Raw genomic sequence first — 25,214 nt, forward strand, 5'->3', positions numbered from 1 at the left:
GCTCCGGACATGCAGGCTCAGCGGCCATGGCTCACGGGCCCAGCCGCTCCAGGGCACGTGGGATCCTCCCGGACCAGGGCATGAACCCGTGTCCCCTGCATCGGCAGGCGGACTCTCAACCACTGCGCCACCAGGGAAGCCCCTGTATGCTAGTTTTTGAGGAGCATTAATATGCTATTGAAACACTATGTAATTGAGATTGTCATAAATTTAAGAAGAAAAATTTAATTCTAGATGAAAATTTAGTTCTTAACTTAAAACTTCCTGAAATAAGTAAAATGTTTTTAATCAACTTATGCTTAGCCTAACTAATGGTGAATAAGTACATCAAGGAAGCATTTTTATTATCCTACTATATTTTCTAAAGTGGAAAAACTGGTCCTGACGTAATGGTGACGTCTGTCCTTACACTGTGACCGGAACCGACGGACAGGGTTGGACTGTGTGGCCCGGGTGTCCGGACGCCGCCTGGCTCCACGGCTCCTGCACACGTCTCTCCGCGTGAAGCCGGCTCTGTCCTCACTGATGACTACATGTAAACCTCCACAGTCAAAAGCAATCAGAGCAGGATCTCCCACCCCCGTGGGGGGTTCCCTGTAGCTCAGACTTTACCTTTCTTGTTTGGCTCCGTCGGTCTCAGTCTGAGACACAGACTTATTTTTCTGTTGTTTTAGAACGTTGTGAACTCGGACTTTGTAGCTCTCAAATTCAGAGGTGACAGCAGCTTGTTCTGCCTGTAACAGTTCAGAGACAGAGAAATTTACTGCATTTTCTAGGTTGTGTGATCCTCCTATTTTCTCTCAGACACTAATGAATTAAGATGAAAACCTTTCATTAAAAATAAGCAAAATGGCTGATACTTTTTAGCCCCCAGTTACCTTTCCCTAAAAAGTGTACTTCTGTTGGCCTTACACTTTTTTAAAGCCTTTGAATGACATAATTTTGTCTGACAAGAGGTTCATTTCTACTTGTTTTCGTCCCATGTAGATTAATTTACTGCCCATAAATTTTATAATAGCACTATCTGCCTTTGGAACTTTAGAACAATTTTCACTTATGATAAATATAAGAAAAATTAATTCAAAGAAATTAAGCTACTTGAACTTCAGTTTTCAAAAGAGAGTGGGAAAAGTTAAATTCTAGGTCTTGGACTTTCTTGAAGTGACCTGTGACCTTTCCAAGGCCCCTTTGCCAAGGTGGCTTAGACAGAGCTGCACCTGTAACAAAACCACTGCAGGGGTCGGTTTTGTACGTTGAAGAAAGTGGCTGCTCTAACAGAATATGATTTTATAATCACTTAGCCCTCAGAGAGAACTGTAACCTTCCTAATGAAAAAACTAAAAAAAAAAACTTAAAAAAAAAAAAAGAAAAAAAGAGAAAAAAAATATCTTTCTTCCACACAGAAATTGCAAAACAAGGTTAAAATGGAAAGAGTATGTACCCATGTCTTTCCCTTTAGCAACAAGAAGTTATGCAAGTGAGAGTCAGGGCTGGGCTGGGGTTGGGGTTGATGGTGCCAAGCTGGGTGGGAGCCGCCCACCCCGGGGAGGACGCACCCTGGCCGCGCGGCACTCCTCCTGCAGGGCCGCCACCCTCTGCTGGTAGGCGCCCAGCATGCGCTGCTGCTGGTCTGCGGACGCCTTCAGGTGCTGGTGAGCTTTGTGCTTCTCCGACGTCATTTCCGCCAGCTGAATCTGGGGGCAGAGGCTTTCGGTCAGGCTCTGGTGAGTCAGATCTTTGCTGGTTAAACCGACTTTCGTTAAACACCAACTTGGGTTTTGAGAGAGGACTATATTTAAGGGACGTAATTAAATAGTAGGATTTTTTTTAATAGCGGTATTTTTAACTTATGATTATTGAAAGACTGGAGCCAATATGAGTAGAACATTTTCACAGTAAATTAACTTGGTTTTCCTTGAATCAAAATCAATCAAATAATCAATCATGAAAAAAATTCCAGACCACACATTACAGTTCAACGTTTAATTAAATACCTAAAGATATTATATATAAACATAATGGATAGAAAAAAATATAAACAATAAATAACCGTAATAGATGTAATGTAACATGAATATATAAAACCTTTTTATAAACAGATTCCTGTAACTGTACTATCATTTAGAAAGTTCAGATGTAGGTTTGGGGCCATGTTTATTTTCTGCTGCCATATTCTTAATGTATTATGGGTTTTCAAATACATGAAAAGAACCAAGCTTATGCTCAATGGTAAACCCAGTTATAAGCCACACTTGGCTCACTGCTTCTCCTTCCTCAAAATGTTGATGAAGAACATTTAGGGGGAAAACGTGTGTGTGTGTGCGTGCGTGTGTGCGTGCGTGTGCGCGCGCGCGCACATGTGTGTAATATATACATATATATTTAGAAAAATCCCCAAGTGGTACCTTACTTCCACATGCAAATTTTTAAAATCTTAAAGAGTAAAAAGAATCTTACTTTATACACTTCTACTTGCTGCTGGCTTGCCTCCAGCTCGCCCTTTAAAGACGCTTGAAGTATTAAGTGATCAGTTTCCTACAGAACAAGAAACTCGGTTAAATTAAATAGTGAAGTTATTCATAAATACTCTATGAATAAGGACTGAAATATGAAACTGAGAAATTCACATACCGCTTGCTTTGAATCTGCCAGTTCTTTTTTGGTTTTCACAAGCAACTGCTTGATCTTGGTGTTTTTTTCCTCATACTGTTGTACTGAAGCCTGCAGCGAAGCTAGTGGGAGAGATCGTTTCAGGAGAAACAGTTTTATGAGTGAATTTAAGCGAACAAATGACAAGTCTTTTCTTTGAATTAGCCTATCTCTGAAAGGAACTTGCCTTAGATTTTTATTATGAACCATTGCAAACATATATGACACTAGTGACAATAACACACTAAACCCCACTGGACCCATCACCGCCTTTAACGATCACCAACACATGGCCAATCTCATTCCACCCAGATCAGGCGTCAGGCCCACAGGCCACTGTTGTTGCCTGTTTCTGTGAACAGTTTGTTTACATACTGTTTACGGCTGCTTTAGCACAGCAAGAGACCACCGGGCCCGCAAAGCTGAAAATGCGTGTTGTCTGGCCCTTTATAGCAAATGTCTGCAACCCCAGACCCCACACTCTCACTTACTCCTATGCCCCCCGGGCCCCCCACGCTTGAAATCCATTTGTCTGTATGTATTTTAGCACGTATCTCTAAAATAAAGGCATATACTTACTGCGTATCTAAAACATACAGTCTTTACTTGTAAGAAATACCTCAAAAGAGGTGGTGTGTGTTTCCAATCACTTTAGAGGCACAGACCTGATCTGTGTTTGTGATACTAATTGTTTTGTAGGACAAAGATAGTTCATTAAGGAACAGACTGAAACATGATTAAAACAAAAAACTTTTATGCTAACAGAGGTAAAGAAGAAACAAGCATCAAATGGGAATAAGTGGATTCACTGTCCAGATCACAGTACCAACCACACCAGCAGGCCAACTTGGCCACAGCCATTGTGAAGCAAATAAAGAACGTCCGACAGAGACCTTGGGGCCCGAGATTTACGACCTGGTCCTTTAGAGAACAAGTGTGCCTGATGCTGCATCTAGGCCATGAACGTGGCCATGTGACCAATGCTAGAAGACCCCACCAGCAATGACTAACTCCATGAAGTTAAATCCACATGCAATGACTGTATCACTCAGTAAACAAGAGCAGGTGTCCTGTAAGAAAATACCTTAACTTGCCTTTATGATATGTTATCATCAGTTATTTCCTGGCAACTATTTACCCAGTCCTGAAAAGACTGTACAAGGCACAAATTACATACAAAGCCTTTAAGTGCTCCAGGAATTATGAGCTCCCAGAACACAGAATGAAATTAGGGGTTACCGTCTGGGATAGTGTGATAACGTAAAGCAAAATATAACTATTAAAACAGAAATACAAAAGGCCATGCAGACGCACGTTGGCTAAAGGTTATATCCGGGTTATATCTGCTTGGGACAAGGAGGACTTCCTGGAACAGCAAACATTTAAGATTAGTAAGGATTCCAGAGGGTGAGCACAGGGGTAGGAGGGTGAGGGCACAGCAGCAGACACAGTCGTGGAAAAGCATGAGTCGCGCTTCAGGAAGAAGGAAGGGCCTCTGCACCAAGGGAGCAACGAAGGTCAGGCTGAGAAGGTACACGGGGGCCCGATGCTGGAGGGCCTGGGATTAAGGAGATGTGTGTTCCTCACGCCCCAGGCAGAGTGAGCTGGCTGAGGGTTTGCATGGACACTGTCCTGATGTGTCTTCACCCTCCTCCCTGGGGGGTCCACAGCTCCCCAGCTCAGCCTTCCAGGGCCTGTGCTGCCCGAGGCTGGCAGCGTTTCCAAGATTCCACCCTGTGCTCACTGATCTGTCCCGCTCTCCTTCAAAAGGGCCCAAGTACATTCTGGTATTCAGGGCCTTTCTGAACTGGATAAAGAAGAGCTTCCTAATTACATTTCACTTCTCCCTAACAGGGCAAGCCTTTTCCTCCAACTAGTTAAGACTTCCGAAATTATGTTATTTCTTTTCACTTTTGCGCATAACTATGCTGCAGAAAGGACCACCCTTTCCCAACCTGCTCCTTCTCTTCAAGTCCCGAGGCCCCACGCAAGCCCCAACTTTCAATCGCTTGTCTACAGAAGCTCCTCCCTCTGAGCTTTTGGCACCCGCTGCCCGAACCTCTCATTCCTGTACTTATTCACCAGTGACAGTGGGTGGCTTCTTGAATAAGCAGCTCTTTTTCGTTTTTCCCAGGTTCAAGACTCTTTTTCAGCTAGTTGACTAACTCGCAAAACCAAGTGTTTGCAACGTTTGTGACCTGGAGCCCTGCTACCCAGTTCGCACACGAACGCAGCTGGAAGATGTGGTATGTGCACAGTGAGGATTTACAGCAACCATTCACAGAAAGATATCTGAAAATTCCTTTAATTACTTAGGAATTAAAAAATCCACGGGCCAGGACTTCCCTGGTGGCACAGTGGTTAAGAATCCGCCTGCCAATGCAGGGGACACGGGTTCAAGCCCTGGTCCGGGAAGATCCCACATGCCGTGGAGCAACTGAGCCTGCGAGCCACAACTACTGAGCCCGCGTGCCACAACTACTGAAGCCCAAGTGCCTAGAGCCCGCGCTCCACAAGAGAAGCCGGGAAGATCCCACACGCCGTGGAGCAACGGAGCCTGCGAGCCACAACTACTGAGCCCGCGTGCCACAACTACTGAAGCCCAAGTGCCTAGAGCCCGCGCTCCACAAGAGAAGCCACTGAAATGAGAAGCCCACACATCGCGACGAAGAGTAGCCCCCGCTCGCCGCAAACAGAGGAAGCCCGCGTGCAGTAACGAAGACCCAGTGCAGCCAAAAACAAAACAAAACAAAAAACCCATGGGCCAAAGAAGAGATTCAAAGGAAATTAAAAAGTATTTCCAGCTGAATTAAAATAAAAATACAATGTACCAATTTGTTAGCTGTAGCTGAAGGAGTGCCTAAAGGGATACTTAGAGCTCTAGATGCTTACATTAGAAATTATTTAACAGATAAAATGGAATATAATCACCTGAAAAAGAAAGATTTCGCCGCTACTGCATTATCCCACTCTGCCAACAATCAGCAAATGGTGGCCCAGGACCACCTGAGAAACGTTTACGGGAATGAATGCATTAAGCACCCACCTGGACTGCACACAAGGGTACAGGAAGTGGTTTCACAGCCCCCTCTCTGGTCCTCGGGAAGGGTCCCTGCTGTGTGGATGACCTGGCCGCCAAGGGCTGGTGACACCAACAACTAGCACCCCCCCCCCCACCGACCCCGACTTCTGCTGGGGGCAGTGACCGCGAGCTAAAGTGGATTCTATTTTACTCACTCATTTCTTCCTGCAGGGTTTCTTGTTTCTGTTTTTGGATTTTAATTTCTTGTTCCAAATCTTCTATCTTGCTGTTCTTATTAGCTAACTTTTGATTTAATTCTTTCACCAAACGTTCGTAATCAGCAATTTCCATGTTCATCAATGTGGTCTGTTGGGCATCCTGCACAAATTATAATAAAAGATCCACATAACACTAGATGAGTTAATTTTGTTCCAGAATTTCTAAAAGGATGCCACAGGAACACATTGGTTCTATAGAGAAAGTTTATACATTAATGCAGAAACTTCAAGTTGGATACATTCTAGTTTGTAATTTCATAAAGTATTTTTGTAATAATTTGACTTTTCAGTGTCATTGTATTTCATTATAGTTTTCATTAACTACAATCGGTCTACCTGCTCTTGTGGGGCTCTTATTTATAAATATTCATATTTAAGCAACTCTTACAGTACCTTTATTTTTGCCCTCATCTTTGAAAAAGTAGAGAAAAATTAGCCAAAGTTCTAAGCATAATACAAACTTCAGCTTTTGACATTAATTAAATCTTCATTTGTCATACAACAATCAGGTATGAAAAATAAAATAGCACACTGAAGTCTAATAATTTGTGAGCCTAGATTCTTCTGGAGAGACAGGCAGTCAGAGAACTAAAGTTAAATTTTCAGTATTTGGAGGCAAATAATCTATAAAGCAGTATTTCAGCACCACAAATAACCTTGTTTTTCAAATATTTCTTTGCTATGTTGACAGAATAGTTTAAGAATGTGAATATTGGTATCGGTTTTGAGTCTGGTGCTTCATTTTACCTTTCTAACCAGCTCTAATTCTTGCATGGTTTTCTGAAGCTGTTTCTTTTCCTTTTGCAGTTGTAGCTGCAGCTCTTCAACTTCGCTTACAGAACTGGCATGCTCCTAAAATTAAAAATAAAAACATCGCCACCCCAAGCCAACCAGCATTAAAAAAAGTATTTGTAAGGGGCTATAAAATAAATCTGACATATAAAGCACAGAAAGTTCCATACTTAAAAAAAAAATACACCCCAAAATCATAACTTGGATTCCCAAATTCACAGTTGGCATGCATTAAGGATTCAATAAACTTTGCTGTATTAACAAATGCTACTCATTAGCAACTCTTTCATTCACTTAAATACTTTGATAAAAGTATCACTGTATAAATGAATTAATCCCACAGAACTGTTTTTACCTTTATTTTCTGCTCTTTCTGAAGTTTTTCAGCTTCCAACTCTTTGTCTGCCATGGCCTTGGCTTTGTGGACTTCCAAAATCTGCACTTCTAATAACCGGGTATTAGACTGCAGTGTCTCAATACGGGCCAGGAGGTCTTCATTATCTGAGTTTAATTTTTCACACTAGAATGACAAATGATTCATTACTGTAAACAGGCAGAAAATACACACAGGAGAGGAAGAATAAAACGCAACATTAATGAGAATATTGGCATAGCATAAAAAAGTGAAGATTTCAAAATCGATTCCACAGAATGAAAACGTAAAATCAAGACTAAGTTTAAAACACTATCACTGTTGATATTAATTTGGCAAACATTACAAGAGACCAGGAGCACTAACAGCAGAAAAGGCGAAAATGAAAAAATGAAAACAAAAACAAAAAACCCAGAAGAACTGAGATTACAGCAATAAGTAAGATGGGACGGCGGCTAGTTTTCTGTCATATTCTTCTCCCAACAGTGGGAAAAAGAAAATAAAGTTTCTGACTATGTATTAATTTTAATTTTTTGTGCAAAAAATATTAGAATTGAAATATACTTATTACAATTTCCATGTATGCATTTGCTCAATTTAAAGTTACCTGAAAAGCCAGATTCCTTAATTGTCTTGTAAGGTCTTCTACTTGGTGCTCAAAATTATTAGCCCGTTCTTTCTCCAGATCCAACTGCTCTGACTGCTTATCATATTCCAATACAAGATTCTTCAACAAAAGACACAAGGATTTAACTTTAGGGTATTATCATACATTCAACCAGCCAGACTGTATTATTACTGAGCCATCTTAATACAAGATTTATGAGTTCATTCTGGAAGCCTGAAATGTTTACCTAGGTTCAACATTTGATAGAATACCCAACGGCGTTATAAAATATTAGCATAATCCAGACGACCTTTAGTATGGGTGGGGAAATCTATTAAAGAGAAGAGGATTTAAAATGTATACAGTATAGCATCTCCCAGTTATATATCCTAGTCATCAAAAATAAACTTCTGAAATGTATACAACATTTAAGGAGGGAGGAGAAGAAGTTTAACCTGGTCCCGTTAACTCCACCTAAAGAATTCTGCTGAGGGAATTGTTTCGGGCCTGGCCTGAGGTGAGGCAGAGGTGCTAATCAAAGAACACAAGAAGACATTTTATACAGTCTCACCCTTTGATGCAAAATGTTCATCAATTTCCAAAGACTCTAAAACCAACTGAATTTTTTTCTTTGATTTTCCTAGTTGGCCCCTACTCAAGGACAGAATCCTGGGACTGATCGTTGTGCTATACACCAGCCTGTGGGGTTATCCTCCAAAATATATGAGAGTCACTGTTTCCAGATTGCCTGTAGTTTGTGTTTCCTCTCCCCGCTTCTTATCAATCCTGTTTTTGCCTTGTTCCTGGACTACTGACTGCTTTCCTGCACAAAAATGAATCCCTGTACAAAATAACTAACAAAATGGTTCTGGGTTTTCCTTGAAAGTGGCCTTCAAAGAAGTACAGCTTATCAGTTCCTTCATGGATTGTGCCTTTGGAGTCTTCCCCAAGGTCATCGAGGGTATAGATGACCTATGTTTTTCCTATGTTATCTTCTAGGAGTTTTATAGTTTTGTGTTTTACACATATGTCTGTGATCCACTTTGAGTTAATTTTTGTGAAGGTGTAAGGTCTGTGGACAGATTCATTTTTTTTGCATGTGGATGTCCAGTTGTTCCAGCACCATTTGTTGAAGATTATCTTTGCTCCACTGTCAAAGATGAGTTGACTCTATTTGTGGTCTGCTTCTAGGCTTTATTCTGTCCCACTGTTCTGTTTCTTTATTCTTTTACAACATCACCCCACACTGTCTTGGCTGCTGTAGCTTTGAAGTCGGGCAGGTTAATCCTCCCACTTTGTTCTGTTCTTCTTCTATATTGTGCTGGGGACTTCCTTAGCGGTCCAGTGGTTAGGACTCCATGTTTCCACTGCAGGGGGCCTAGGTTTGATCCCTGGTCGGGGAACTAATAAGATGCCACATGCGAGGCACGGCCAAAAACAAAAAAACAAAAAATATTGTGTTGCCTCTTCTGGGTCTGACCTGTATCATTTTCCTTCTCTCTAAAGAACTTTTAACATTTCTTGAAAGGCATGTTTACTAGCAACAAAGTCCCTCAATTTTTATCTGAGAAACTCTATTGCTCCTTGACTTTTGAAGGATAATTTTACAGGGCACAGAATTCTAGGTTGGTGGGTTTTTTCTCTCAGCACTTTAACTCATCTCACATGCTTCTTTTTTGTATGGTTTCTGAGAAGTTGGATGTAATTCGTATATTTGCTCTTCTATAAATAAGGTATTTTTATCCCCTATGGCTTCTTTCAGGACTTTATCTTTGATTTTCTGTAGTTTGAAAATGACTTGCCTTGGTGTAACTGTTTTGGTATGTACCATGTGTGGTGTTCTCTGAGCTTACTGTATCTGTAACTTGGCGTCTGACCTTAGTTTGGGTAAATTCTCAGTTTTATTGTGTCAAATGTTTCTGTTGCTCTTTCTCTTCTCCTATGGCATTCATTATGCATATGCTATACTTTGTGCAGCTGTTCCACAGTTCTTGGATGTTCTATTCTTTTTCTCCCAGTCCTTTGACATACATATTTTAAACAAATAAATTGGTATACCCGGTCTACCTTTGCGGGAGATAATAAATCATATGGATCTGAAAATGTAAAGAAGCAAGCTCCTAATGGCTCATAAAAGACAACCCCATATATGAATTTCAAAGAAGTGTTTTTTAAAAAATGGACTTATGAGATATTTTTATATATTAAGGATACTAACCCCTTGTCATATTTTCATATGTCAATTTTATATTTTATCCAGTTCAATCTGTCTTTTCCCTTGTAACTTCTTTAACTGCTTTTAAGTTGAGAAAAGTATTTTGTATCCAGAGCTCGAATATTCGATCAAGTATTTTATTCTAGGTTTAAAAAAAGTCGCTTTCATTTTTGACAAAACTGCAGAATTTATTTTGGTGTGTGGCATGAAGTAAAAATCTAACCAAATTTTCCTGAAGTAGTTTTCTGATTCCTCTGCATTGGCTTCTCTGTTTTCAAATCTTACTGGGGTTGCGTAGTTTAGTTGGTAAAAGAACAGATCTGGAACCAGACTGCTTGAATCCAACCCCAGCTCTACTAGTTACTTGCTCTGTGACCTCTGTGCCTCTGATTCCTTACTGGTGAATCAGCAATGTTAATAACATACTTATCACACACATATCAGGTGTGATAAGACATGTAAAGCACTTAGAAGAGTGCCTGGGGCCTGTAAGTGCTTGTTTTTATACAGAAGTCTCTGTCTTCTTCTTTTTTTTTTTTTTTAAAGAGTTTTTGATGTGGACCATTTTTAAAGTCTTTACTGAATCTGTTACAATATTGCTTCTGTTTTGGTTTTTTGGCCCCAAGGCATGTGGGATCTTAGCTCCCCGACCAGGGATCGAACCCACACTCCCTGCATTGGAAGGCGAAGCCTTAACCACTGGACCGCCAGGGAAGTCCCCAGAAGTCTCTGTATTCTGTTCAATTAATCTGCCTTATTTTTGCATCAGAACTGTATCACATTATGTAGTTTTAGAATAAATTTTAGTGTCTGGTACAGCAAGATGTCAATTTTCTCTTTTCACTTAGTCTCATTAAAGTTCTTCCTGAAATTTCATTTTTTTGGATTACTGTGGTATTTTCTTCTTTCCATCAAATCCCACTTGACTACTGGCCACTCTCCTCCCCCTACCCGCCTTTACTTTTCCACACAGTATTTTCTTGCATTTTTGTCTGCCACTGGAATTTAAGTCCCAAACAGACAGGAACTCCGTCTACTTGGTTGACCACCGTCTCCCCAGTAATCAGTACTTAGCCTGGCTGTATAAATATTTGAATGCATAAAGAAATATAATGGTACTCTCTTACTTTTAATTTTTATATTTTTTATAATAGATTCTTATGTTATTTAGGTAGTTAAGCAATATTGCCTTCAAATAATGTTTTCATTTTGGTGTTAGACATGTCTAACTTTCACATTTATTCACCTGGCCAGAAGACTATTAAATAATAACAGTAACAATAGCCATCTTTTTTGTTACTGATTTTATTAGGAAATCCCAAAACAGAAATTTAGTTTTAAAAAACAATAGCTTAAAGGCATATTTAAAGCTTAGCCACTTAAAATCTGATACTAGGATGATACATTACACAAAAAAATAGAAAAAAAGATCACTAAAAAATACAAGGTGATTATATTATGGACAAGAGTTTTACATTTCTAGTGCATTCCTTAACTTAGAAGTTACAAATATAACTTGTTATTAAAATAACTATTTTTACCTTATAGCTTTCTGCTCCTTGAATGAGATCTCTCATGGAAGTAGACACCTGATCCCTTTCTGAGCGAACAGATTCAAGTTCTTCCCGTAGCGTCTGAGCCTATTTTAAATATACAATAGTTTTTTATGTAGAGACAAACTTGATTTTCTAACATGTAAGTTCCTTAAACGCTGCCTTTTTAAGTCACCTTACCTCTTTTCTGCTGGAACCTAGTTCTTTCTTTGCCTTCAAAGCAACTAGTTTTAACTTCTCTATTTTCTCCTCTTTGTCTTTGCATTCTTCTTCCAGATATGCTAAAAACATACAATGAAACAATTATCTATAGACTCAAAGGAAAATAGCGAAAATACACCCATTATTTACTTACTTTAGCCCTAGAAATGGATCTTTAATCTGGAACACAAAATCTGCAATTTGAGATTAAAATTAACAAAGTAAAAGCAAAATATGAGTATCTATTCTTTAAAGTAAAAGCTTAATTACTTATTTTCTAAATGAGGCAAACAATGTAAAGAATTTTCATTTTCTTCAATCTTCCAAAACAGCCTACTGTTTTTTTTTTTTTTTTGGGCCATGCCACGTGGCATATGGGATCTTAGCTCCCCGATCAGTGGAAGTGTGGAGTCTTAACCACTGGAGCACCAGGGAAGTCCCAGCCTACTGTTTTTAGCCATTTCATAAGTGTCTATAAACTGGAGAGGCTGTCAGGACCCCTTTAACAGTAGAAAATCTCCTGGAAACGCAAGTATGCTAGGCTTTTAGGCGGTGATGTGCAGATCAGGATCAAGTAGAGGAGATATCAGATGCACTTAAACATTTATGATCCACAGGCACATACCTCTTGGTTGGTGGGTCTGATTTTTACAACTGAACTTGCAATCTGCTTACATGTCCAATCTGGAGCTCTCGCATAACCTCTCTAGCCATCTCCCCAACTTAAATGCCAGTGTTCCAGATCTTACTTCTTGGTATCTCTGCTTAACTTCAGCTATGATCTGAATTTCTGTCCCTGCTTCTTCATCCAGTGTTCACAGCACCTGTGTTCACTTATGCTGCCCTCCTCTGGCTGCGACAGGTGCACTGTCTGTGCACGTAGCACAGGCCAAGTGTTCCACTTCTGCATGTCATCCCGCACATTCTCACCTACTCAGGCATCAGTGTAGCAATTCTCCCTTCTCTTGTGCAGCAAATGCCCCTCTCTAACAGATTTTTTTCCCAACAGTTTACAAACATGCAATAAGAAAAATGTCACCAAGAGATTAAGGTCAGGAACAGAGTGGAAGCAGCTAAAGAGGGGAGGGGAGGGTCATGATAGGACAGGTGAAACATCACACAAAGAAAGGCAAAAGAGCACATCTCCCCTCTGGACACTGTCCCATGTCTTCTTTCTTTTATAGCAAAACTCCTTCTAGGCGTGGTCTATACCAGCCTTCACATTTCTCTTCCCCCATTTTCCCCTTGAACCTACTTCAACCAGGCTCTGGCTTCAGTACATCATGGCAAGTGTTATCAGGTCGCCAGTGAGCTGGATGCTGCTTAGCTCGGGTTAGCTCTGAGTGCTAGTGTGACCCTTCTTCCCTCCTCAAGCACTTCCTCCACCTGTACTTCATCTGTCTTAGCTTCAAAGATATCGTATGCTCTGGGCTCTACCTCACCGGCTATTCCTTCTCATTCTCCTTGGTTGTTTCTATCTTTCTGACTTTTGACAGAGAACTGTCTCTGGTCCTCGTCTTTTTTCCTATGCTTACTTCCTTGGGATCTCAACCTCATGGCTTTAACGCCCACTGTGTTAATTTAAGCATGGAGTTTTATCTGGTCTAATCCTCTCCCCACAACTCCAGAATTGCATAGTTAGTAGTCTACTCGACGTCTCCAGCTGGGGTGGTAATTAAGTTTCATTTGTCTAAAACTGAACTCATGCTCTCCCCTAACCCGACCTTCCCCAGTCATCCATTACGGAAAACTGTGGGTCATTCCAAATTCTTTCAACCACCTGTCCCCTCTCCCCAACCCATCCCACTGGGCATTAAACTGAGGAATTATGGGTACATCACACAACACTTTTTAAAGTTTGTTTCTCCATCTTAAAATGGGAATAAAAGAGCTACCTCCTAATATTACTCTGAGGAATAAATGGGTATGGGCAAGTCCCAGCTCTTCGGCACAACACACCAGCCCTTTCATGCTCAGACTCCTGCCCCTCCAGAATTTCCTAGGAGGCTCCTGGACGTCATGGATGTTAACGTACAAGCACCTGCTGTTCCCTCCTGCTGCAGTACCTTTCTTCTCGTGTCAAATTTCTCATTCTTCAACACACAAGTACAGCCTATTCTGTGATGTTTTTCCTAACTCAAAACGAGCAGTTAATCATGTCTTCCTGTACTGTCACCAGCGTACCTTGTCCACACCCCGAAGTACAGCAGTAACAGCCCCTTCTCGCAGTGAGTTCTTTGAAGACACGGTCTGCGTGGTGTGTATCTTAACCCCCTTCCATTACCAGTGCCTAGGTAGCTGGGCATTCAAATGAGGCTGCTAAATGCATGAAAAACCCAAAACCAATCATGGAACCATTTATAAATGGAATCACACCACTCCTTTGGATTAAACAATAGAAAGTGAGAGTTTTGAAAGGGAAGGCAAGCAGACGGCAGCGGGGCAAGAATGGTGGCATCAGGAAGAGAGAGCTATTCATCATGTTTTTAACAACTCATTAAGTGGTGACAATACTTCCCAATCTATTCTAACACTAAGAAGAATCTGTGTAATTAACTGTGACAACATATGCAAAACCATAGTTACCTATTTTTTCTTCAAACTCTTTTACTGAAGGTTGATCACTTTCTACAGAAGGTGATTTCTCTAAGGAATCCTAGATTTTATAGGAAAAACAAAGACAATCACTGCATTCCCCATGATGTACTGGCCGTCATGTTAAGCATGAAAAAAATCATTATCAAAGAGAATTCATACAAAAAGCAATTTGGTGAACAGTCTTTTTCTTCCCTTGATAGACCAGGTAATTCTGACCTTATCATGCATGTAGCATGATGTTTTTTACTATAAACATAGTATAGGTCATGTTTTTTACTCTAAAAAACAGCAATATCCAAGGCCAAGATGAACCACCCAACAGATATCAAATACGTAATGCAATAAGGAAAAGATTAAACAATGATTATAGTTTATCCTGTCATGATTTGAGGAAAAAACCCTAAATTTTTGGCTAAAATTAAATACCACTTTAGCCTACATTTTTGCTCAACAGTGCTCTTTAAGTTAATATGCATACCACACAAGGATGAAATTCAAATTTTTCCATGTTTACTTGTAGCTTTGCTGGTAACTAATTATACAATTTTAACATTTAACCCCCTAATCATCTAATCTTATATAAAAACAAAATTCTAAAATGATCTAAAACCAAAAAGTGATCAATGTGATAAAGTGTGATGTGAAAATGTTTACTGTACTTTCAGAAATATACATGTGATCTTAAATGCTAAAAATTACTTCTGACTTCAAAGTGCAATAACATATATATTTTCTAGAGTCTATGACTAGAACTAAGAATTTATTTTAAAATCAATAAAATGCAAATTAATAGTACCTTTAATGATATCAACTCTGCTCTCACATCTTGCAATTCTGATTCTTTTTGTTCTAGTAATGGCCTTAGGTTTTCAAGTTCCTTTATAAAATATTTTTCTTTCTCATTATGGTTTTCATTTTCGCTACATAATTTTTGAGATAATTCTTCAACTTGAATTAGGAGATTCTGATTTTCAAGCCTTGTTTGTTCATTAGCATTCTTCATTTCTAGAAGATCAGACTGCAGGGCCTCTTTTTCCATGAGGGTTTCTTCTAACTCTTTCCTTAAGAGAGCTTTCTCTAGCTCATGGTCTCTTAGTAAAGACCTAAGTTCCTCACATTGAATCACATTCTTTTCTTGGAGGAACTTAATCTCTTTTTCTAACTCTGCTACCCTTTTACCATACTGGAAGACCAAGTTGTGTTTTTCTTCCTTCATTTTAGCTAAGGATTCACCTACAGCTTGTAGGACACTTACAACATCTTGTTCTTCACTTTTTTCTGAAACTTTTGACTCCATTTGTTCAAGAAAACCACACAACTGAGCTCTGACAAATAACTTCTGAACTTGCTCATTTTCCAACAGTTTATTTAAATTATCTCTTTCTTCAACTGTTAACTGAAGTTTCTTTTCTAATTCAGAAATCTGCTCTTTCAGCATAAAATCTCCTTCTTTTTGAGACAGAAGAGCTTCCAAATCCCTGCTCAACTGGTTCTTTTCTGAACTCAGTCTACTATTTTCCTCATGAAGAGACTTCACTTCAGATGACACTGCTTCCTGGTCTTCAGAGAGAGTTTTCAACTGAGCCATAAGTTTTTCCAGTTTTTCGTCATTTTGATCCTTTTCTTTTAAGGTTTCTTCTAGTTGTGCTGTTAATTCATTTACCTTTTGTTCTAGCTCACTGTTGTACTGGGTAGTCTGCTCCACTTTCTCCCTGGGTCCTACAATAAACCTTTCTCCCCTTTCACGTTTGTGATAGACAGTCTCCACCTCTTCATGAGAACTTTTAATTTTACTTATGAGATCATCTTTTTCCTCAGTAAGAGAACTTATCTTTGCTTCAAATTCTTGTAACATGGTATCTCTCTGACTGAGACTAACTAAATACACTTCATTCTTTTCTTGAAGGTTCTTTATGGTATTTTCAAGTTCTGGTACAATTTGTTGCTGTGTTAATAACTTTTCATTTTCCCTCTGGAGATGATTCACGGTTTCAAGAAGAGCATCTTTTTCATTAAATGCAGTTCTGAGCTTCTGCTGAAGTTCATTAACATCAGATGCTTGCTGTTGCTTCATTGATTCAAACTCTTGACTTATTTTTCCAGCAGATTCCCCCAACTCTGTTTGTAAAATTTCCATAATCTCTCGTAAACTCTCATAATTTAAAATTGCTTCTTGCTTTTCTTGTTGTAGGTTTTCACACTGTTCCTTAAGACCCTGTATTTCAAACATCAATGTTAATTTTTCTTTTTCTGAACCTGACAATAATGTCTCATTTAGTTCTGATATTTCTTTTTGATGTTGTTCCTTAAGACTCTGTACTTCTTTGTTCTGTTGTTCTACAGTACAGCAAAATTGTTTATTTGAATCTTCTAGCTCAGATTTTAATTTTTCAATTACACACCCCTGTTCTTCTTTAGCTAGTAATAATTCATTAATTTTAAACTCTAAATCTTCCCGTTCGTGAAAAAACTCATCCTTTGTATGCTGGGCGTCAATTTCAAGTTTTAACTTAAGATTATTCATGTAAGTTAACTCGTCTTTTAAGATGCTATGTTGAGACTTCAGTTCTTTTAGGGTATCTTCTAAGTGTTTGACTTTTTCATTTACTGCTTGTTCTACAAGAGTATCTTCCTGTAAGAGCAAAGAACACATCTGATTTTCCTGGTTTGCATTATCTAATTCACATTCATATTTCTCCTGAAGGTTCTTCTCACTTGCCTCACACTGTCTGACTAAGTTCTCCTTTAGCTGGTTTAAATGATTTACTCCTGCTTCGCGTTCTTTAGCAGCTGCTTCAATTTGGCACTTCAATTCTTTCACCTCTTCTTGGTGAGTAGATTTCAACTGTAAAAGTTCTTCTTGCAAACTATTAATTTCTTTTTGGTACTGCTGAGAATTAGCCTCAGTGACTCCTTGGAGATGAGTAATTTCTCGCTCCTTTTCATTTGTGGCAACTTCTAACTGCTTTTGCAGACATAAAATCTGCTCCTCAAAGGCTGGCTTAATTTTCTGAATCTCTTCCTGTAGTTTTTTAACATTATCTTCAGAATCACTCTGAAATTTGATTTGTTTTGAAAGCTCTAATTGTTTTTTGGCTGCTTCCTCCAGTTCCTTTTGCCAACCAGCTTTATCATTACTGTATTTGGAATGTACTGCCATTAATTCATTTTTCAAATTTTCCATTTCTTTCACATAGTTTCTTTGTGTTTGTTCAAACTCCTTGTGCACATCTTCCAACTTAGTTACAGAATCCTATAAAAGTAAGCACACAAAAATTATTTAAGACAAAACAAACCCCCTGCCCTCAGGAAAAATATTAGACATAGGCTCGTAAAAGAAGAAATGAGCAGAAATGTACATAAAGAAATATGATACTGAGATTCCAAGAATTCTGCTTAGAAGCTCTGACTACCTTAAGCAGTACTAAATAGGTTACTCAAAGCAATAACTAAAAGCTAGGAAATCTCTGAATTTAATTTTCCTTTAAATGGTAATAAATTATGTAAGTTGTATTAAGTCATAGGCTTTAATGAATATCTCCTGAATAGAGTAATACAGCTTTTGGGAGAAAATTAGCACAGACCCAAAATGAATATCCTAGAACTGAACAGACAACTTTCTTTTCTTCTCTTTCTTTCTTTCTTTTCTTTCCTTCCTTCCTTTCTTTTCTTTCTTTTTTCTTTCTCTCTCTCTCCCTCCCTCCCTCTCTCTTTTAGATAAAATTTAGAGTAAGTGTGACAATCAACTTATTTAAATAGGTAACTTTTCATAAAATAGGTATTTTTTCCCATTTTTATTAAAGAATGATATTACAACTAAAATGAAGATTAAACAATGGAACAAGTAAATGTTAGCTCTATCTCTATGTAGTTGGGTGATTTCAGTTATTTTTCTTTTTAAATATCAATCTGTTTCCTTGTCTGTAAGTATTACAGTTAAAATCAGATCAGATGCTTAAGGTCTTGGCTCTAAAATGCATAACTATATGTTAATAAAAAGCAAAAAAAATTAAAATATTGCTTTACCTCAACCTCTTGCTTCATTTTAATATTTTCCTTCTTCAAAGAAACACACTGTTGCTCAGTCTCTGCTTTTTCCAAAAGAATAGCATCCAAACGTATGGTCAATGCCTGTTTTGGAACAGGATGATTTGTTTGCCTGAGGTTAAAAATGGTGGATTGACTTCATGCATAATTACCTCCTCACCTTTTCCAAACCACGCTAAAGTAAGAATATTTAAAAAGCTATATACATAAGAGCAAAGTAAAAAGGAGAAAAGACATAAGGGTATGAGAAATTTCAATATATCTTTGGAAAACTGAAAGTGGAGGACGTGGAAGACGTGAATTACAAAGAAGAAAAAAGCTGTAACCTAAGAGCTCGTGCAGGGAAACACATGAGAAGCTGGCAAACACTAATTAGAAAACTAAATGCTCAAGAACTGGAGAGTCAGAGTCAAAAATCGGATTGACTGACAATCTCAATCAGGAGTGCTTAGAATAATGGGCAAGAAATCACCAGTGTCCCCCCCCTCCCCCAGAGAAAGTTTACCTCCTGCAGAAATGAAGCAGGAAAGCAAGTTAATGAAGTGGAAAATAGTACAGCCAAGAGTCAGTTCTTTGGGGAAAAAAAAAAAGCTAACAAAATAGACTTCTTGTAAGACTGATCAAGAGAAGACAGAAGTTACAAACAATATTATGAATAAAAGGGGAACCTATCTATATATAAATTACAGATTATACAGTTAAGAAGAATATTATGATTAATTATTAATCTGCCAATCATACTGGAAAGTAAAATAGTATGGATAAAAATTCCTAGAAAAATGTAACTCAAGAAAAAAAATTAAAAAGCATCATCAATACTATTACTACTTAAAAATCAAACTAGTGGTTTAAAATTGTCCACCAAAGAAAACAGGAGGAATAGATAGTTTTATAGGTGAGTTCTATTAAGCTTTCAAAGAACAGATTATCCCAATTACATATGAATTTATTCAGACAAAACAAAAAGCAAGAAGAATTCTGAAGTTATTCTACACAACTGGCATAACTTGATAACATTAGGCAAGGACTCTACAGATAGGAAAATCACAGACCCATTTCACTGTGAATTTAGATAAAGTTAATCTTAAACATTAAAACTGAGATAAAATCCTAAACAAACCTTAGTCAACTATCACGCCAGAACTGCCTCTGAACTTCTTTTGTGAAATAATAAGGAAAAACTCTGTTGTTCAAAAATACAAAAGCAAAGCAGATGTAGAAAATATTTAGAGTTCTATACCAAGTTATAGCTATTATTCAAACATGAGAGTAGAATAAAGCCACTTTTAAATACAAGATGACACAAAAATTTTCCTCCTATGCATCTATTCTTAGGAAGCTGGAGAAGGACATGCTCTACCAAAATGAGGTTAACCAAGAAAGTGAATGACCTGTGACCCAGCAAATGGGGTGGGGGGCCAACATATGAAAGCAGTATAATTCACTGAATCATGGCAAAAGGCTGACTCCAGGAAAACCACAGCAGACCTGGAGAACAACCAGACCAAATTAGCACAGGACAGAAGGCTTTAGGAGGCAGGTGTCCAGAAAAAAATGTAAATGATTATTTGATCTGTTTGACCAGTTGGAAAGTAGAAGTCATTGTGAAAGATAGCTAAATTTTCGTCTGTTGTAACAGGAAGTTAATAGCTAAGTGTCTCACCAAGGGATAAATCAAGGAAAAGCAATATAAGCATATTATTCAGTAATACAGAGATAATTTCCATAAGCTATTTAGAATTATAAGTTATTTAGTTGTTAGTACTATTTCTAAATCATGAGCATATATTACTTTTGTTAAAACAATTTTAGTTTTAAAATTAGTTTTTTCACATTACATAGTATTGCAATGTAAACTTCTGTTTGGTAAATTATCAGGGGAAGCCTGAAAACATTAATAATTTTAGGAGATATACAGAGGACATTATCTGAAAACAGCTATAAACATCCTTAAAGACTAGAGGCACAAATGGACAGTTATTTCCTAGGAAATACAAATTTGATTCCAGCAAAGAGAAAACAGTAAGTGATACGTACTAGAAATTCCACATCTTGACATGCAATTTTTACCTTCCTCTTGCATTTGGAAGCGGCATATAAGTTCACTGTAATACCATACACCTCAAATTTTGACATGGAAAATATGGGTTTTTATTCCTCTTTTTTAAAAGTCAAATATGCCAGGTTTGCAATAAAACTTTAGATATATTTCAATGCACTAGAAGATGACTATCAGAAATTTTAATAACTAAAACTTGTAAAAAGCCATACATTTTTATGAAGGACAGAAAATTCTGTATTCAAAGCCATGTTTTTCCAGTGGACTTTTCCCAGTGAAGAGATAAAACATAGCAAGAAAGTTTTTTCCCTTTTCCAGAGGTGCAGAGGACATATCACATTGCAGTATATGATTTTCCTAAAACAGAAAACTTAACTTACAGCAACTGAATAACTGATGCACAGCTCCGCCGATCACTCCCCAATGTAATTTTCTCATTAACACTGGAAACCAAAGGTTTCATTCTCATTTAATTTTACCAACCTTTACTTTCTGAAACTTGAGTGTCAGGATAACATGCTTTAATATTAAATTAATAACCTGAAAGGTAAAGTTAGCTGAGAGAAATTTTCTACCCTTAAATTTTTAGGAGTAGTTTTTTTTTTTTTTTTTTTTTGGCGGTATGCGGGCCTCTCACTGTTGTGGCCTCTCCCGTTGCGGAGCACAGGCGCCAGACGCGCAGGCTCAGTGGCCATGGCTCACAGGCCCAGCCGCTCCGCGGCATGTGGGATCTTCCCGGACCGGGGCACGAACCTGTGTCCCCTGCATCGGCAGGCGGATTCTCAACCACTGCGCCACCAGGGAAGCCCCCTTTAGGAGTAGTTTTGACAGAAGGAGAGGATACATTGATAAGGAGGAAATAAGGGACAGATATTTGAATATTCTGAAATGCAACAGCATGAAAAGTATTTTAAGGGCTAAGAGTTAACTGATACAAAATTAGAACAGAATCTCTGCAGTGCTCTTTTCAAATACAAAAACCTCCTTTTTAGTGTGGGTGTGCATGGATGTATGTATGTATACATGTGTGTAGAAAATATCCCCCAAATAATATACGGTAATAATAAAACCATTGAGTACTTATGTGACAGATCCAGCTCTACGTACTGTATGTACTAACTCATAATACAACTCTATGAAAGTAGGCCTTATTACTATCCCTGGTCTACAGATGGACGAAGAGAAGGAAGTTAAGCAACGTAGCCGTGGTCACACAGCTGGTGTGTGGCACAGCAGGGGTCTGAAGATCTGAATCAGGCGGTCTGGCTCCACAGTCAGCGCTCTTTATCTACATGGAGTTGTACTTTTGCTATCACTAATTAGGGAAATACATAGTGACCAAATAAACAAAACCATTACGAATTCAGTAATGCTTAAACCAATCAGCACATTACGAATCCAAAGGGTATTTGTGCACACCATTCACGTTTCATACACTGTTCTAGCTAAATGAAGAACAAAATGGTAGTGCAAGGTATGCACAGCGATTTAAAGACTGCTGGTAGTAGCTTCCTGGGAGTCCCTCAATTGTGCATGGCTCACAAGTTGGGAGACTAAGATAACATATAATCAAAGAATAGATAGATACTATGACTCAAATTACAAATATGCAAAAGCAAGGAAAAATATTTCTGCAGAGTTTTGAGAAGCAAAGAAACTTTAAAGAAGGTAGGCCAAGCGGGGGAAGGAAAAGCATTTAATTACATTAAGGGCACATAAATAAGAATAAGCAACTCAGGGTCTTAAACAGGGAATAACAATATAAAAACAACATTCTATCATCTGACGAGAATATGTAGAAGTAAAAGAGAAAGAGAGCCCAGTTACGGGTTATCAAGGTAAGTATGGTTAGCAAGTAAGACATGACGTGTTTAACAAAGAACCATGGGAATGGAGAGAATCATCAAAGTCCTGAGCGTGGCTGGGTTTTCTGATGTGGAGAGGGAAGAGCAGGCCTGAGACTGAAGCAATAACCATAATTACAGAGTGTATAAAGGATGAAAAGGACAGAAAGTAATACCACTTCAGAACAGAAAGGGACGCAGAGGTCATTCACCTCTCTTTTTACAGTCAACCAGAAAGGTGAAGAGTGTAACCAAGGGCAGAGAGGAAGTGGAGCAAAAGGCACGGAAGCCAGATAGTGCTCAAGCAGGCTGACAGCCCTCAAGGAAATCCGATTTATCATCAGGCATCTCCTCCAAGTAAAGAAATAAAAATTAAAGCAATACTCGCAACTGTTTCATTACCTTAATAATATAATCAGTTCCTCCAGCAACAGGTTTCGATCTCAATTCTTCAATTTCTTTCTCCAATTCTAAACAATTAAAAAAATAAAAAGATACTAGTTTAGAAATGAAGAAAAGAATTACTGGCTCAAGTGCTAAATACATTCTTAAAAAAAAACACTATAAATTAAAATACATTTAAGAAGCAGCAGATATTTTGAGAAAGCACTAAGTTCACCCAGTATTACCTTTTATTTTCCTTTTTATTATGGAAAACTCCAAACGAATTTAAAAAACCCAGAGAGAATAGTGCGATTAATCTCTATGCTCCATCATCTTGGTTTAATAATTACTACATCACCAACCTTGTTTCATCCCAACCTGTATTCACTTCCTCCTTCCCCTCGTCTTATGCATCCTGATATTTTTGAAGCAAATCCCAGACATTATTTCAGCTGTAAATAACTTCTTACTGTATAATCTTAAAGCAACAACTAACCTCATATTAAACATACATGTTAATCTATTTCATCAACTCACGTCTAGGTCTGGAACCTAGAACATCTTTCCAAATAAATTACTCTCTTATCATAAGCCGATCCAACCTCCGGAAACACAGTTTGACCTTTTCTAGTAGTAAATAAGTCTTGGCTTTTAGGCTGGGCAGTTAAGTTACTGAAAATTCAAGAGCTCACCTACACATATGAAAAAAGGATACTAATATCTTTGTCTTTTTGGAATATAAAGAAAGGGAAACTGTATAGGCAATCAACCAACTTCAGTAAATAAATATACTTCAAAATTCCAGGAATAGAAATCTTTTACTACTTTACTTGGGGCCTCTTCTTACTTCCTTGGGCTCAGAACTTCATGTCTCTAACATTTCAACTGGCAACTCTAGAAAAAAATGCTTTACTCAGAAGAATATACGATCCACATGAGGAAAAAAAAAAGTGCTGAACTTTAACAAACTTTTTTAAAATCCTCCTCCCTGATTTTATTAATTCAAAGGTAACTGCAGTTTAGGGATATGAGATAATAAAAAATATGAGAAGCAAAGTTTAGAATGTTAATAACAGATTCCACTATGCTAATATTATTAGATTCACTGATTAACAAAACAAGCCAATATACTATTACAAAACTAATAGTTGTAACCATGATTAAACAAGATTGCGGTCAAGATTAATATTTTCAACCCAATACCTGTACATCTTGATTTAGCTTTCTGTATCAGCATCATCTGCTTCTTGGCAAACTTGATAAGATCTTCCTTGGGCAATGTTTCCAGCTGGAAGAGGCAGTGATGTTACCAATTTGAGAGAATTCATGTTTCTACTATACCACAAAAAAGAAACATAAAGTCTGCCTAAAAAAAAAAAATCCTACTGAATAGATCTTTATGTCAACCAAACACCACATTTTTTTAAGATTAGCAAATGCAAGTTTCACTCAATAATTATTAGCTCGGCAACGATTATGAAATGTAGAGAAAATCGCACCTATCCTCTTACGTTACAGATATCCTTGTTACAGGTTAAGACACTTGCTAGATTTTGATTTCTTTAATTGAAAAATTAGGGAACTGGGACTAATTTTACGTAAAGTTCCTTAGATCTGTAAAATTGCTTCGTCCTATTCAAGGCTGAAAGGCGCCTCTGGCCACATGAAAACACGTAAGCCTAATTACAGCAATAAGATGAATCAGGGTGCGTTTAGGCTTTACCTAAAAATCAGGGAAAGTTCCTTAACCCCTGCGGGCTCAGTTTTCTTAGGCGTAAAGCTGGCATAACCACATTATTTATCTCACGGTTACCGTGAAGCTTCAATGCAGTCGAGTGTTTGGCCGAGTGTCTCAAAGTCAGCTTGAAACAATAAACCTCGGCGGCAAGTCCCCATATCCTGGGCGCCCGTTCAGGGCCCCAGCGGTGACCTGTGCTCACATCAGCGGAGGCGCAGGCAGAGCCGAGCCCGCGACGCCCGCCCACCGCTCGGACCTCACAAACCAGACGGCTTCATCTAACGTTGGGAAACTGCGGAATCTCTCAGCAGCGCTGAGCGCGGCGGCAAGGAGACGAACTCAGGCTTCACACCAGGGATCTCCGAGAGGAGGAACTAAACGCGCGACCGTGACAGCTCAGGCCGAGAGCCCGGAGGAAAGCTGTCCCCCAGTGAGCCCCCTCCCCTCCCGGCAGGACCCCGCCGCTCCAGCGTCTCTTCACCTTGGATTTCGCGGTCCCAGGAGCGGCCGGCGAGGCCACCCCGTCGTGAACAGGCTCCTGCAAAACATAACGAAAGCCAGCTGGTCACATGCGGCTGTGCGGACCCCGGCGGGGGGGAAGGGCAGGCGGGGAGGGGCGGTGGTCCCTCGGCCCCCGGGCCCCCGCGTTACCTCCATGGCCACCCGCAGCCCGCACTTCCGCCCGCCGACTCCCACGGAGCCCCGCCACGGGTCAAAGGTCGCGCTTCTCCGCCGGCCCCGCCCCCGCGTCTCCAAGGCCGCGGCCCGGCGGCGCTTCCGCTTCCGCCTCGGGAGGTGGCTCCCCGCGCGCTCCGCCTCGCGCCCTGGCCGGCCCGCGAGGGGGCGGGGCGTGG

The 25,214-nt window shown here is 39.1% G+C and overlaps 1 protein-coding gene across 1 annotated transcript; it reads right to left on the reverse strand.

Annotated features, from left to right (window-relative positions):
- Positions 1 to 593: 593 nt before the first annotated feature.
- On the reverse strand, positions 594 to 25,100 carry GCC2 (GRIP and coiled-coil domain containing 2). Its single transcript, XM_028496833.2, has 17 exons — positions 25,012 to 25,100; positions 24,842 to 24,898; positions 23,826 to 23,910; positions 22,641 to 22,708; positions 18,315 to 18,419; positions 15,085 to 17,541; positions 14,277 to 14,346; positions 11,670 to 11,770; positions 11,478 to 11,576; positions 7,722 to 7,841; positions 7,097 to 7,261; positions 6,697 to 6,801; positions 5,887 to 6,049; positions 2,632 to 2,732; positions 2,458 to 2,535; positions 1,557 to 1,694; positions 594 to 734 (listed from the first exon to the last, which is right to left on the reverse strand). The coding sequence occupies exons 1-17, from the start codon at positions 25,015 to 25,017 to the stop codon at positions 609 to 611; spliced, it is 4,044 nt and encodes a 1,347-aa protein (XP_028352634.1). The 5' UTR covers positions 25,018 to 25,100; the 3' UTR covers positions 594 to 608.
- Positions 25,101 to 25,214: the final 114 nt, after the last annotated feature.

This window comes from Physeter macrocephalus, chromosome 12, assembly GCF_002837175.3.
Source record: "Physeter macrocephalus isolate SW-GA chromosome 12, ASM283717v5, whole genome shotgun sequence".
Lineage (NCBI taxonomy): Eukaryota > Metazoa > Chordata > Mammalia > Artiodactyla > Physeteridae > Physeter > Physeter macrocephalus.

Coding starts and splice junctions, on each gene's coding strand:
- GCC2 (XM_028496833.2), bottom strand. Junction 11,577..11,669: donor TAGGTTCCAGCAGAAAAGAG/GTAAGGTGACTT, acceptor TATTTAAAATAG/GCTCAGACGCTACGGGAAGA. Junction 7,842..11,477: donor AAGGAGCAGAAAGCTATAAG/GTAAAAATAGTT, acceptor CTTTTGTTGAAG/AATCTTGTATTGGAATATGA.